The sequence below is a fragment of the Cyrtonyx montezumae genome, unplaced genomic scaffold (genome assembly GCF_038088225.1).
Source record: "Cyrtonyx montezumae isolate F1298 unplaced genomic scaffold, pur_monq_1.0 scaffold_1, whole genome shotgun sequence".
Lineage (NCBI taxonomy): Eukaryota > Metazoa > Chordata > Aves > Galliformes > Odontophoridae > Cyrtonyx > Cyrtonyx montezumae.
Genome location: NW_027071825.1, coordinates 4,898,375 through 4,914,628, shown reverse-complemented (window position 1 = coordinate 4,914,628; position 16,254 = coordinate 4,898,375). Strand labels below are relative to the sequence as shown.

At 40.6% G+C, this 16,254-nt stretch overlaps 1 protein-coding gene across 1 annotated transcript in view; it reads right to left on the bottom strand.

Annotated features, from left to right (window-relative positions):
• GLIS1 (GLIS family zinc finger 1) overlaps positions 1–16,254 on the bottom strand; it is a 173,416-nt gene that overhangs the window by 26,829 nt on the left and 130,333 nt on the right. Inside the window, exons 4-6 of the mRNA XM_065738628.1 lie at positions 9,839–10,000; positions 6,608–6,718; positions 3,903–4,035 (exon numbers count right to left, since the gene is read on the bottom strand). Coding sequence (XP_065594700.1) covers positions 3,903–4,035; positions 6,608–6,718; positions 9,839–10,000 — 406 coding nt within the window. The remainder of the gene's footprint in view (positions 1–3,902; positions 4,036–6,607; positions 6,719–9,838; positions 10,001–16,254) is intronic.

The following is a 16,254-nucleotide window of genomic DNA, read 5'->3' as shown; positions in this document are numbered from 1 at the left end:
GTAAGACATTAGTCATTTCTGTTGAGTCACTAAGAACCAAACTGGTGCTTGAAGTTAAAACTTTCTTATTTTACACAGTGCAAAAGAAGGGTATTGTAACAGAAGACTACTTGCTTCAGAGAGACAGACCCTTTGCTCACTGGCACCGGGAAGGGTGTACCACACGAAGCACTAGGCTTGAGCAATTTGTTCTGCTACTGGAACTCACGTGGGCTGTCAGAATTTCAATACGCATACTTTTATTCCAGAACTAAGACACTCAAGATTTTGAGTGTCCAACAAACTTCACATGTCCATGGGTGTCAGCTCCTACAAGGGAACAGTGGCAGTGGCAGTGTATCAGGAAAGAGTGCGAGTGAATGGCCCTGTTTGGGGAAGCAAGAGGTATCTGCTGAAATGAGGATGTACAAGTTCTTCCTGCTGCCAATCTCTAACACTAAGGAAGAGTTGTTTCACGGGAGAGAAATGCTGCATTTCCTTTGCTGCTGGGATTGCCTTTGCAATGGAAGAAGTCAACAGGGAAGCTCACTCAGTATCATTTTTAATACTTAATAAAAATTCTCTTTTTTTTCCAGTTTCTTTTCCCATCTCTTCGGCAGTGATATAATATTGTTAGTACCTGAAGTCACACAGAAGCCTTTGGAGCTGTTTTAAATGACTGCTCCTGCATGTGTAGCTCTGTTCAGGACTGCACTTCTTGGGCCTCTTCACGCACTGACCATCTCAGCTTATAAATACATGCCATCAATCAATATTTTAAATGGCTTGGCCTTTAACCTTAACATCTGTTGCCAAAATGGTACTCTGAGCATCTGTGACTAGCAGGATATTTTTTTTCAGCTTTATATCAGGAGAGACCAGAAAAAACAATAACAGATCAAGCATGGCCAGAGAAAATGCCTGCATGGGATTACCTAACAGAAGTAACTGGCTTTGCAGGGAGTGTGGTGGCAGCTCTTGGGTGTTTGCTAGAGCTAAAAGTGTGCAGCCATGAAGCAACACAGATACAAAGAGGGAAAAAGGAGAAAAGTCTCAGCAAACAATGGGTTTCTCTGACTGCTAAGTATTCCTTTGCTCACTTATCCAGCCTTAAGAACAAACTTGCTTTGAAGTTCGACACAAGGGAACGGGAGTTTTTTACATATTTCTTTTTCCTGTGATTGGCTTTCATCCCTGACATGTTTAAAATGTGCTTCAACTTGGAGAAAGACAAAACTGAAATTCTCCAGGAATCCAAGTGATCCCTAAAGCCCAGAGCACTGTACATTAATAATGTGGTTTGTTTAGGAAAAAAAAAAAGTTCAAGCCATGAACATTTTCATATTTTCGAGTGGAATTAAGAGAACATCACAAACAGTATTCACCTATATATATCCTCTATACAGTATTGTAGCTGCTTTGTCCAGAAGTATTACCTCTGGTGATACGAAAGAGCAAATGTGCAAACTGTAGGTGGCAGCAGGAAAGCCCTTATGTTTTAGATCTGTTAGGATCAGCACCTTAGCTTGGTCACCCTGAACAGTGACAGAGGAACAGTTTTGTTATTATATTATATCACACATGACACTAAGTAACTTCTGTAAAGAAATTTTTCAAATCTTGATTTATTTTCCCTGGCACTTCTTCATACTGTGTATGTGATGGGGTCTCTTATGGGGTGACCAGATGGAAGTATCCAGAAAGATTTAGTAGGTTTCTTCCACAACATCCTGGTGATGTCTTGATACAATCAGCAAAGAAATCATACTGGAGAAAACCAGTATTACTGACTGATAAAATTCTTACTTTCAGAAGAGGTTCTCAGAAGTGACACTGAGAGGATAGGGATGGTCTGGTTATCTGTAAGCTAAGAAGTTTTCTTTTGTATCACTGTGGCCATTTGAAATCAGAGGCTTTTCCTGAGGCTAACTGCACCTCAGTCTGAGGACTGCGTTGTCTGCCTTTGCTGTCCTGCTTGGAAGCAAGAGGCTGGACTGGCAGGGTTGAGAGTGGAGGCCATGTGTTGGCCTCACACATCTGTAAGGGTGCAGATCACAAAGCCAGAGAATTGAGATGATTCCCTCAAGTCCCTCCAGCTTCCTGCAACTTTTTGAGGAGCCACATATAAACCATGAGTGAAGACTCCCAGGGGAATGATGCTTGAATAATGGGGTCGTCTCCCTTCCTGCACCATTCTGCTCACCGGGTACATTCTGACATCTTAGTGCAATTTAAGCTGGAAAGGGGCGTAGAAGATTTCAAGCAGGATGATTTTGTTAGTGTTATTTTTAACAACCGAGAAAAAAAGCAAAGGCTTTTGCCTAAGTAATTGTAGTAAAGCAGCACATTGCTCTCACAACACAAAACACATTAATAAAGATCACCAGCTCACTCCTTGGTGAAGGGGAACTAGCATCTGGCATTCTTGTTTTCTAATCCCTGCTTACTGCTGGTTTTCTTTAAATCTCAGCAGGAACAAGGTGACTGGAAAGCTCGGACTAAGGTAGTGAATCAATCTGAATATGTCTATCTGTATTACTAAGGCAATCCTTTGCTCCATGGTGGAACTGAAATAGGACAAATGCATCTTACATCAAGGTATATTGATTTGGCTCTAAGCTAAATCGTTTTATGAATAATTCTTAATTTGCATAACATTAGATGCTTTCTAATATTGATGATGTTAGAAAGTATTGTTCTCAAAAAGTCTGCAAACTGTCCTCCATGCTTCGACGTATCGTGGAGCATACCAGAGTACACACTGCTGCCTCAAAATCATTAACTAATTATGAAATCAGTCTGTCCAAACCTGGCTTTGCTATTTCTACTTAAACAATTACAGAATGAAAAGTCAATATCTGCTGTATTTTTGCCTGGAAATTCCCTTCAGACAATACTAACAGTCAGATAAAAAGCACGGCAATAAATTAATCCCATATGCATCTGCCATTCAAAAGCAGACCCCAATATAATGGGATGTGTCTGCAATATGATGGAGAATGACACAAGAAAATGGTACAATGATGGTTTAAAAATCTTACAAATGGACTGATCTGGATTTCAGGTATAGTATGGGTTACCCCCATCCTCGAATGGATAATACAGAGTTGGAGAAGTTTCAGAAATTACAAAGTAGGTCTCACCAAATCAGACAAAGATCTCTGTGCCTATCCTTCTTACTGAACATCATCTGAAATTTGCACATGCAGAATGAATCAAGGAAGAATCTTTTAAAACATGTGTTGTCTTTGCAGCTCACTGATACATGACGTTGCTGGACCGAGGGTAAAAGAAATAGAGAAATTAGGAAAAGAGGTCAATAGTTGCATGGACAAGGAGAGATTGGAGAGTAAAAACAGCTAAGTGAAAAGTTCTCCACTCTGATCAATAGAATCAGTATTCGGGTGCCTCTGCAGAAAACAGAATTAAAATATTTGACATTTTAAATTCAAACTTTTGCTGCATTCGTACACCACTGCATAATTTGCTATAAGCATACCATGCATGATATTGCACAGCCTCATCAACTTTCCTGTGGCTCTTGAAGAGAACAGACACTGTGAATGGAAAAGCTTACTGCTGCCTTTGTCTTTGCTAAAGTATTTATTTGGCTTTAGCAAAGCTCATGCACCTGCATCTGCTGAAGCCAAGGCAAACCTTAAAGAAGAAATGGCTGAAGCCTGCATTTCAGCAGTGCTGCTGCCCTCCTCATGTGAAATTAACAGGAGTTCTTTGACTGACTAGCTCTGACAAAAAAAAAAAAAAAAAGAAAAAATCCAGGCCTTGGCAAAGAACTCACAAAATTATTTCATTTCATTCTTTTTTTTTTCCCTTTCATCTTCCACTTTGGCAAATCAGACACAGAAACTAAACTCTTTGTATTATATGACATTTAGCATCACACTTATTCAAAATATTCTTACCTGTAATTAAGTCATGATGACCTACAGATCTACCACATTTCCCGTCCAAAATGTGTTGTGAAGATGTGTGGAGCTGTTGTATAGCTAAGCACTCACTGAGTACATCCTGTTCGATATCAGTACATGAATTTAGCTACAAGAGGAGGATAAAACAAACATTTTATTTCAAAGTAAATCAAATGAATTCTGATTAAATTCATATCTCTCTTTTCTTAAAGATTATATACAGAAGAAAGGAACAAAACGTCATTCTTAGTAACTTGGTGCAATTAAGGATATACCTATCACTTCACATTTCTAATTAGAGATAATTCTGGTTTTCTTAAGTAAACAAGCTGAGTGTGCTAATCTAAAATCAATGACAGTTTTTGTACCCTGTGTTTCTTCAAGCCTTCCTAGGAAGTTTAACTGCACATTTTCAGGCTTTCTGTAGTTTCTTGGGCTCCGTGCAAAAGGATTGCACGATGTTGTGACTGTGACACTTGGAAAGACATTTGATAGAGAAAGGAAAGCGTTTGTGCTGATATCAGACTAGATCTGGTGGAATAATGTGCCGTCAGTAATGTGTAAGAGGTATCACTGATATGTCAGCTGTTCTCCATGTAAATTAAAGCTCTGGCAAAAGTGTGTGAAGCAAACTCTTGAAAACCACAATGTCGATCATATTAAAAACAGCAGGAGAGAAGAATTAAGAAAGAAAAGCATTTCTAATTCTCTTTCAAACATGCTGATGTTGCCAAGCTTTTGTCATAATATAGTGCTCACATTACACAAGCAGCCATCATATTCTATAGCCATTAATAAGTAGTTATTGTCTCTACGTTTACAGTTTTGCATACCAGTCTCCCCTGGGTTTGCTTATTCTAAAGAAAAGGTCCAGGCAAACCTATTCAGCATTCTGCCATGCAGCCATTTGTTTGATCAAGATAAACATCTAACATTTGGATCACAAAGTGCATCTGTAGCCAATTAAACTCAGACTACTACTAAATTAACAGCTAACTCTCATATTTTGTGCTTATAGAGCTGTTCAGAGCAACCAAATATTACCACTGCAGTCATCTAAGCTACAAACGAAATATTCAGGATTCCTTTAATGAATGTCCGAGCTCAGGGCATTCTCTTTTCTATCAGAGATAGAGCAGCCTGTTAGTTTTTTTCCTAGCTAAGTCATTTCCACTCAGAACTTCCAGGAAACCGATAACAGCAGACACCTGCCTTAGCAGAACTGTAACCAAAAAACAGCACGACAGTGTAAACAGTGTTTTCCCTTTTCTTCCTAAATCTGAAACCCAAACTACAATCCACTGACTGAATAAGACTGAGATTTCCCTTGAGATTTCCCTTGGCCTTCTCACTTGAATAAGACTGAGATTTCAAGCAACTTGAAAAGGTTGCTTCTTTTTTTTCCTATTATATGCTTAAGCGAAATATTTGTTTTGCTTATTATCTCTGTAAGAATCAGATTTACCTCAGTCCCTTTTAAGAGAGTCTGATCAAAATGCACTTCCCATCGACTGCTTTATTCGGATATCTTTTACATTAAAGAAAAAAAAAAAAGACACAGGATCAAATACTCCTGAAGTTATCATGGGAAATTAGGAGTCAGGAAATCTGAAGATGATTTCTAACAGCAGATTTAGATTTGGTCTACCAAATAAGGTGTGGGAAGCAAGCAGCTGACATTATTTTAAGATAGACTTGGTAAGTCTATGGGTATATACACACATGCGGGAAAACTCCAAAGCTGGGAGATTAAGAGGTGCAAAACCCTAGATATCTGATGTCTTGGTTATTTCCAAGGAGCTGGAGTTTGCAGTTTGCATGTAGCACAGTTGCCATCTCTTCATTCTGTACTCAAGGTCTCCTGCTGCTTAACCAGGGAGTACTTTTTGCCCCTTAATGCATAATTTCAATTTAGAGTTTTTTCCCCATCTTCCTCAGCAGAACTGACAAGTGGCCTCAGTGGGCAATCGGTGTAACTAAGGAGACATACAGGATGTTAACAAGGTAATGTATTCAGCCCTGTAGTCAGAGATGAACAAATGACATCCATCTTGGGAAATAATTCCCTCCATAGACAACAGTCCTGGTTTTGGGGACACATGAATGGTCTTTCTTCTAGAACAAAGCTTGGCATGCTGTGAATGTTTCTTGGCTGTCTGAAATAGGGTGCACAATTCTGGACACTGCTGTTCGAGACACTGTTACTCAAGGTGCAGGCAGCTGGTAGAGAGCAGAGTCAGGGGGTGGACAACTGTTGTAATAACAGGGAGGAAAAATTAAGATTGGTGGAACTAGCCAAGGGAAAACTGATAGGGGATACAATTCACGCTGAGAAGCAGCAGTGTAAGACAAGACGTGTCTGATGCAAGGACATCAGTATGACCTCACTACAGGCAGGCAGGAAAATTAGGCCTTTTGACATCCATCTATCCATTGGATTTGTTTATGAAAGATGAACTGGAAAGAAATGCTTGGACATAAAGTACGGAGCAAACTGAAATGAATGAACAGTGTCCTTTGAAGAGAAAAACTATAATGTGAGCAGGTGATTAAAATCCAAAGGAAAACTAGTTCAACTTTTCTCCTAGAGATATTGCAGAAGAACGCTGATTTGAAAAAAATATAAACTAAAGGTAAATTGAAAACGACCACAGTGTGGAAGTCTGGAGCTGTGTCACTGTGTGCCTGCTGGGTCTTACCTTCTTACGCACCTGTTGTTCTTTGGCTGAATGAGCTTTCACATGCTTGCGCAGAGAGCTGGGGTCGGTGTAGCGCTTGGAGCAGCCAGGAATCTGACAGGCATACGGTTTCTGTAAGAGTGAGGAAAGGGAAAAGATTTCACATTCCTCTGTATCTCTTCAGTTGGCACACAGAGTGCCGAAGGACAGCTGGTTTGTGCAACGCAGCGTAAAGCCTGAGCTGCTTGCTCTGCTTGACGTTTCCAGATTTGCAAACTCCTCTACCTACGTAAGTCTGACATGGTGCAAACAGAAGAACAGCACTGATAGCTCTGATTTTGCACTCCATGCAAGTGCTGAGAGCACTTGACACATCTCTAATCTGGCGCATTGGATGTTGATTACTGAGCCGAGTTAAATGCTAATGAGATGTAATTGGATGGGCTCTGAGAGCATTTAGTTTTCAAGTCTTTGCAGTAGACTTGATGATGAGAACAACCAGTATAATTATAGATGTAATTCTGGTTTCTAATTCTGATTTATGTAGTTTTTACAACCATGTTCCACATGCAGCAGAGTAAAACTTGTGCAAAAGCACACATTTGGTTTCCTTCATGGAAACCAATTCTTTCCTTCCCTCTTTCTTTTTATAACTCCTAACCAAACAACCTGCATCAAACATTAGCATCTGAGCAAATCAGTGCACAGAGAAAAATCCACTGCTGCTAACTTTGTTGGGAAGCCCTTTCCAGCTGATTTTGGCGTACTTCAGAGCTTGTCAAAATGTGGCCCAGTATGAGTGCTTTCCTGGGAAAGCCATCGAAGCCTGGGCAAGCAGTTCCAGTCAGCTCTTCCTTCATGAAAATAAATAAATAAAGAAGGACACTCCAAGTGTCTATATTATCTTGTCCTTCTCACTTGTACCAGTAAGTTGTCTGGTGCCTTCCCAAAGCTATATAACTGGTTTGTCATGACCTCGGTGTCACATTCCTTATGCCCCTTGGCTTCAGAAGGAGGATGCACAAATGCAGGGGGGAAAAAGGCAACCAAAAAACAGTTTGGGGAGGAGTAACTGTGAGATCCTTTAAGCTAGCTGCTGCGCCCCTGGAGGAGTGATGATATGCCCTTTTTACCACCAGAACAGACATGTTCCCTTTGTTCTGCTCCCGCCCAGCAGAAAGATCTACTTCCAGATGATTTAGTAGAGATTCAATCAAACTAGTATACACCAGTGAATCTCTGAAATTATTTACAGATTCTCCTTCTGGAGAAGATAAATGATGGAATGACCTACATTAAGAAGCTTTAAAACCAATTCCAAATGCAGTCAATAAGGTATAAGTAGTCTATATAAACCCCTTTTCTTTCTAAGTACCTCAAGGGGATAAGTACTGCTGCTCTGCCCAGCCAGCATGAAATTTCTGAAGGAATAATAGAATAATTTGCCAATTCATGGCCTTACAGACTAACAGCACCTACCCAGAAAGATACAGGGCAAGGCAGATTTTCTGAGTATCTGGAGCACAAAAAGTACTGACAGCTGAGGAATGACTATGGAAAACTAACATATCCCTTCGCAGAACAAATAGCAGAGTATTTTTCAAATCAGTGGCATCATCTGAATTACGGATAATATCATCTGACTTAGTGATATGGAAACTAGATGAAAATCTGACTATTTGCTTTGGCCATTTCCCTTGACATTACAGACAGTTACTTTGCCCACTGAGCTAAGGCACCGTGCAGCCTTTACAAAAGCACCATGCTGCAGCTCTGTTACTTTTCACATTCACACTCACTTTCATATAATACTGAGCCAAATCACAGCATTTTACAATTAATGCAAAGAAGCAGATGGTCACCAGTACAGTATAGGAGCACAGAAACAGTTTAAAAGAACCTGCAACAGAATAAAGTCGATAATATTTTTAGGCATTTAAGAAAGTTAGTAGAAAATGACTACTGTACCTTTTTGCTGATTTATGAGCTTTTCAGATAATTCAGATAATTAAGACAGAGATAAAGAAAGAAGAAAAGAAAATAGAAAGTTAAGAGATTTGTCTTCAATAATCCACAGATATAAAAATTATTTTGTTAACTCATTGATTTATCTTTCAAAACTAATTCATGGCATTCAGTTTGTGTGTCTGGCTAATACGAAATATATCCATTAGATTCAAGCAGTTCAATTTCCAAACCGTGCACCCGATTGAGTATATCCAGTTTCAAAAGAGATGCATTTTAGAACTAATTACAAATTCAAATATCTCAGGTTGACTTTCAAATAAATACAACATTGTTATTGTAAGTGTGCTTTGGTTTGGAAAATGTGACTGACTCGCTTCTCTTACTTGTTTGTTTTTGCAAGGCATAATGTACATTAGACATTCCTTAATGCTGCACCGTCTGAAATGTGTAACTGCTTAAAAAGTAAATATCAATTAAACTCAAAAGTTCTGCCCCATAGACACTTGGCCAAACGTTATACCATATATCCACTTCTTTGAAAAAGACAAAGGAACAACTCTGGCTGTTATTCTTTAAAAGCTTTATGCTGAGCACTTAACTTGCCTACAAAGTTGCCTACGTACTTTCTTTCCCCATCCTACCACAAGTTAATTTGATCAGAGCCTAAGACACTAGTCAGGCTCCCACCTCCTCCATGTGACAAGTGAGAAGACTTGTGGAGCTGAGCCAGACTCTACCAACTGTGTAAACGTGAATTTGTTTCTTACAGCTAACTCTGGTGGTGGGTACTTCACAAATACCACAGATGCATCTCCACCTGTAGAAAATGATGTCCAAAACAGAGAGGTATGCCTTCTGTTGAGATGCCTGAGCTGCTTTTGCATTCATTCCGAACAGACTTTTTGAAGCAATACAGGATAGGAAGCTCTTAAGACAACAGCTTCATTTAGTACTGCAGCAATGACTCAGCTTTCACTCGTGCTACACCTTATCCTACTGGCTCCTTCTCTTACTGGAACAAGAACAATGGGGGTTTGCTGAGTAACTTATTCCTGAGTACAGTATTTCTCAGCATGAGTAAGACAGCTGAATTTGCCTTTTCACAATCATACCATTCTTCGTTTCTCAAAGCACATTCAATTAAAAACAAAAGTGCAGTTGCTTATAGCTGAGTGTTCTGAGGCACACCAAAGGGAAAGGATAAGTCCCTGTCTGGGTTCAGAGCAGACTGTGGACGAGGACCATTGGAAAACAATGCAACTCCCATCCTAAAATCTTGCTTACAGTATCCAGGTGTGTTCGCTGATGCTTTGCCCGGTCACTGGAGTTGCTGAAAGCTTTCTGGCAGCCTGGATGCTGACACAGGTACGGCTTCTCCCCAGTATGACTTCGGAGGTGAATCTTAAGGTTCTCAAGCCTAGAAAATGCCTTGTTGCACCCTTCAAACTGAAAAAGAAAAAAGAAGTCATAAAAAATGGTTGTAAAGCAGTATTAAATAAACCATGTGCAGCCACAATGAGCACAGTGTAAGATCCAAGCTGGACATGTAATAAATCAACCAACATTCAAACATCTGTTGAAATTTATGGATGAAACACAACATTTTGTGCTGTTCATTTAATCTGTCACTGAAGACATGGTGTGTAGCTCAATAATAATACATGGGTTATAAATATCCCACACGTTCTGTCTGAAGTACTGAACGCTTAAAGACATGGTGTCAGTACGGAAAATCTAAAGAAAGAACAAGTGTTCTGTCGAGCTCTCTCAGATGTTAATTGGCACAGGAACCACTGTGGGCAGTAACAATTAGCTGCTACAGACAGAGCAGGAGGAGCTGCTTGTGGTGGGTAAAAACCTGGTTTCAGATGTCTGAAATGTGATACACTGAAGCGCATGAGCACAGACTATTACAAGAAGACCTGATCCATTTGAAGATCAATCCAAAGGAACTCTGCTGTCATTCTGCACCCTTTTCTTTACTAGCTCTATCATTCAGACCTGTTCTCAGCATTTATACAACCAGTAACCTGAGCAATTCTGATTTCTTAAGCACCCGTTTCATTAAGGAACTTGGTAATAAAATGCTGCACAGCATTCATAACAAAAGTAGCTGTTTCAAATTAAATCGGCATAAATAAATAAATAAAAGTTTGCAACTAATAGGCCAAGGAAAGAGTGCTTTGCATCATCTGCTACCTTTCAGTGCTACAGTGTTGCAGACACCCATTCATCTGCAGTGGGGTACTATTTAGGACCGGCTTTGAGAGCTAACTCAGGTGAGCACAAACACTGTATGTTCACGTTCATGCACCAGCAAACCTGGAACGTGCACTCAGGTACTTACACGTGTGCACAAATACTTCCACGCACACATACTCACATGTGGTGGTGTGTACGTACTCTGCCCACTCTGCACTACAGCTTCATCACAGATTTCCTTGGGTCTATACAGATAGGAACTTGATTTGACTGTAATTCGGGACCTCAAAGAATTTACTTGAGAAACACAACTCGCTTTATCTTCAGGTCAGTACCAAGAACAATTTTTATAGATAGAAAATATAAGAACCATTTCTGGGAGTCAAATTTTTTTATATGATTCTTGCTCATGAAGAGTGAAATCCCGACCACAAAATTAACAAGGGCTTCACCACTTCTTTCTGCTGGGTCAGGACTGTGTTCAGCAGATTTACATTCACCCCCTGTGGTTCTTTGGATGGCATCACAGAAATTATCCTCTTGCCCATCCATCATGTTCTGTTTGTCACACACAGACCTCTCACACATTGTGTTGTGTGCAAACTTCTGACTTGGAAGCATCCAGCATTGCAGGCAGAGGGATGGGAAGGGAGAGCAGATGGAGATGCCATGAGCTGGAGGCACTTTCCTGGCACCTGATAAAGGCAGTTTTGACAGCTGGTAGAGAAAGGCCTCTCACATCCTGCTCAGATCCAGGTGTGTCTTGGGCACTGAATAAAGTGACTTGTATTATCCAGCCACTGCTTCCTTTCACAGGCTGGGTTCCATCTTTGGATGCAGATCAGCTCCACACACCGCAGATGAAACACATCAATGCACTCCAGCAAACAGATACCCCCACAGAGGGTTTCCAAACACTGCAAACTTCTGTCTTTCTCAGCCGCTTACACTCTATGGTCTTTACCATCCTAAATATTTTTTCTGTACTGGGCAGATGCTGAATGTCCACATGGCAGATTTAGGTCTACGTGTGCAGATGATTATCTGATATGTACGTATTTTCATTTTTCCCCATCACAATCATGCTGAAAGCTCCAGAGCTACCCAGAGACCTATAGCCTAGGGCCCCAGAAGCCTGGTCACAGCTCCCTTCAGAACACATGGAGAGGGAGGGGGCACGTTTTGGAAGTGTCCAAGCCACCAAAGTTTAAAAAGAAATAATCTTTCTAGTCCTCGCTAAAAATCAGGCAAAAGATTCAGAAAGATGCAATGAAATGTGCAGATATACCGAAGCCTAGGTAAAATAAGCAGCTTAGCAAATCCATACTTCCCCTATGACATTCTATAAAGACAACCTCTGGCAAATGGATTTAGTGTTACGAAGTGCTGCAGACTGTTTCCTCTTTGTGAACCAGACCCTTTTCTTTCCTTATCACTACCTTTCTTCACACTTCTCTGACCTTTGTTGTGTCCTCACAGGTGTATCACTCCCTTAGAACTGACATCCGTTTCATTTTCAGATCAGTAGACCAGCTCTTCTGAGTTTTACTCACTGATAGCTGGCTACGAGGCAGCTGGAGATCAGACCCAGAGTCTACCACGTGACTGTGGCAGCAAGCTTTGCCCTTTAGCTGTCCGTGCTCTCTCACTTGCGTGTGCAACTCCTTGTCCCCCACCTGAGAAGTGGCCCTAACACTATTACACTCTCGGTGACACTCTACAACCTGACCCTTCTTGCCTCCATGCTATCTCAGGACTGGAGAGAGCTGTCAGCACACAGAAGTCATGTCTCAGCTGTTCAGTCACAAACCTCAGTACATTCAGCTAGTGGATTATCAGTCTTCAGCTTCATATCTACAGCCTAATGCAAAGTAGGAAAGTATGTAGAATAGTCCAAACTAATTAGGGGTCCAGCTCCATTCCCATTGATGTCAGTAGCAAAAATTCCAATGGCAAATGTCCTAAAACATCTAAACACAAGCTTAATTTGAAACACATGAGAGCACACATGTTTAAGAGTTTGCTGAATTGGGACTTAAGGAAGAGAAGGAACAGGCCCTACCATAAATACTCAGAGCTACAGCAATACTTTTACTGTGGTCAGCAGCCTTTTTGTGGTGCTAATGCACCACTCACTCACCACATAAGCCTGGACTTCAATGGCTTTTCGTAATTATATTATTATTTTCTAATTTTTATTAACTGTATTATCCAGCTCAATTACACTGGATAACTTAGTGAAGCAGTCACATTGTTGTGTCTCATTCAGCCTCTCACCACGTAAGGTGAGAGAACACATCAACTAAGAGAATGATGTGACTAAAGCTCATATGTTCAAGGAGGCAGGGCTGCTACAAGTAGGGTGGCTAAATGCAAAGGAAATCAGCAGAAAAGGAGTGGGAGTGTGAACCTTGCATGGGGACGAGGGAATTCATTCAGAGCTGTAGAAAGGTCCTCACTTCGAAGGATTCCAGGAAAACCTCTGCTTCAACTCTGTCTTGTTGGATCTGATAACTGTGTCCCTTGCTGTTTTCCCCTACGATTCCACATGTGAGGACAGCACTGCTGGGACTCAGCTTCCTCAAAGTGTGACTGTCCCTACAGTTCTACAAGGACAAGGTAACTTCAATCGGTTGCTTGGGAAACTGTTGGTAATTCCTGGGCTTCACTGCTGTTCTCTGGCACTGGTAACCCTGCCACCTACTACTATCATGTGGAGTGTGTACATCCATACATAACCAATAAAACTATTTCAGGAGAAATGGGGTGCTCTTCCTCCTTTTCAAACAACCACCTGGGAGAGCCATCAGTCTTTCCAAAGCGCTTCAGGATGGTGAGAGCCATGCGACCAACTCTGAAGGCTACTGACAATATCTCCCAGACATCTGGCCCCAATCTGTCACTGCTTAATCCTACAGTTTTAAACATTTTGTTGATGTTTGATGCCTGTGATAACAGCAACAACCACTGCATGAGCTTCAAAGTCTGTAAAAGTCAACATAGCTCTTAAACAAGTTCATCTCTTAGAAAATGATAATTATATCGCAGTTAGTACTTTTGTCTTTTGTGACACTGTTAATGTGTGCTTCAGACACTGCTATGCACATCTGAGTACAGACACAAAACAGTGCCACATGATTGCGTGATGTAATTACTGGATTTTATAGCTAATGTGATTTTAGAATCAGGCTTCTACGAGGAAAAGAAGCGCTGTAGAAATGTACAGGACTAAATTAAGCTCAATACCAGATGGAAATACCTATGCTGTCTATTTTACACTGCAGTCTCACTGGAATATAACTGCTGGAATATCAGGCATTTTAAAGGCGTATTTATGAAAACACTAAATTATCTCACAGTGATCTAAACACGCCACAGTTTTCCTAACAAAACAATTTAATCTAATAACTGTAATTGCTTAAAATGTCTTTTTTCTTTTCTTCCACATCATGCTCTGAATGCACCTGAGAATGCTGCCATGCAGAAATAACAGCATATCCCCACGAGGGCTTATATTATCAAATGTTTACCGTTTTCATAAGCGTATTTAATCACAGTCATGTCTAGAATATCTGTCAGTGGTGCAGATCAGAAGAAATAAACTACAAACTAAACAGCTCAGACCATAAGGTGAAGCAATAACTGACATTTTCTTAGGAAATGAGTTATGACTGAAAAAGAGAAGCCTTCACAGTTGTAGTGCTAAATAGGTCCAGTGTGCCATTAGAGAAAGCTCATTAATATACACCTCTGCTCTCTGCTGCAAGATCTGTTAAACAAGCTGCCTTTTATTTATAGACCTAAAAGGGAAAGAGCAGGTCATATCGGCTGTTGACATCTCAGACAGCCTACAGATGGAAAACCCAAAACATTTCATTCCAAAGCATTTAATACTATCAATAGGAAATCTTATGTCTGGTCAAAACATCTACAAGCCTTACAAACATTGTGAAATGTTCTTTCTTCCCAGCTGATTACAAAATCAGGAAAATTTTATTGAAAAACACGTTATGAGAACAAGGATCCTGTGAGGCTGTGTATCCCTTCTGGAGGGGAGGAAATAGTCACACCGCTCTTTAAATAGCATCAGTGTTTTAAAGCACACTGAGTCTAATGCTGGTAACATGGCAGGAGGCGTATGAGGCTCCAATCTGTTATGAATGTCAGTAACTTAAGTATTCCAGTCTCTCCATCCAACACAAGAATCAAAATACCTGATTTGGAGATTTGCTTTTTCTAGCAAACACCTGATCTGTTAAATTTTTCATTCTCTGTGCTGGCTATACAGTGTAAAGGAAATACTTGCTCATAGGCAACATGACCCATGCAAGGGATTTTATTAAACTGAACAGAACTATTTGTGTGCATAAAAAATAATCCTGAGCTCTCTTCTTCCCAAAGAATCCCAGTGCAGGCTTCCCATTTACAGACTGCAATTGTTAGGTGCTGCTTTCTTCACTTAGCACTAGCACAACCATGGAAGGTAGCTACAACAGGACAATGGACCTGCCAATTTCTGTGGGTTTTTTTGGAAGTTTGAACAATTTATGCCTGCAATGTGACACTTCCTCGTGATATGGCATTTGATGGATACTCATTCCATTATCTGTATTATAAACTAGCAGTTTGGACTTCAGGATGGGATGCAGTCTGTTCTGGATCTGCCTGTTCCTCTCCCCTGAGCACACAGGCAGCAGAGGTTGGGGTTCAGAGTTTTGTTTTGTAAGGCGAGTATATCTGTGCTCCTGAGTAAATCTGGCATTAGACACGAGTTTTGCCCGTCCTCTCCCAAGGCTGCTGCTATCCTCATCAGCTCTGACTCTGGGTCTTAGCCTGTCCCAGAGCAGCGCTACAAGTTTTGGCTTTCAAAAGTCTTGCTCATGTAATTGTAAATTATCATGTCAGGAAAGGCGGGAATGCTGTTCAGAGCACTGAAATCTTCCTAGATTTATTTCTTCTAGAACCCATAGGTCAGGCGCTGCAGTTAGCATTGCAGTGAGCCAGCAGAGCCAGCAAAAGCCAAAATATCTGGGAAACTATCAAAGCATCCTATCATTTTCACAAGACCCTGTTGCCAGTGTAGAAATTCTTTCTTGTCATCCTTCTTTAATCAAGCAGAAGGATAAACATTTGTCAAAACAGGAGTGCTTGCATTTACTTGCTGCAACACACGAGAATGAACCAGCAAAGTTGGGGATATCTTACTATCAGAAGCATGACAGCCACAAATTTTGCCATAAGGTTTTGCTAAATATGTCATTTGGAAACTAAACAATTTTCTGAAACCTCATTACAGTTGGACTGAATGCAGTATTATGGCTTGCAGGCAAAAATAACATTGCATGGAGCAACGGTTTAAAAAACAGAATGCAGAATTCATATGGTCGTGTAATAAGCAAAGAAGACCCCTCTTCCAAAATCTACATGCCAGCCCCTTTATTTCCTCCTGTGTAATTGGGAAACTATTATGTACTGGGATTTTTGGAATAGCTTGCAAC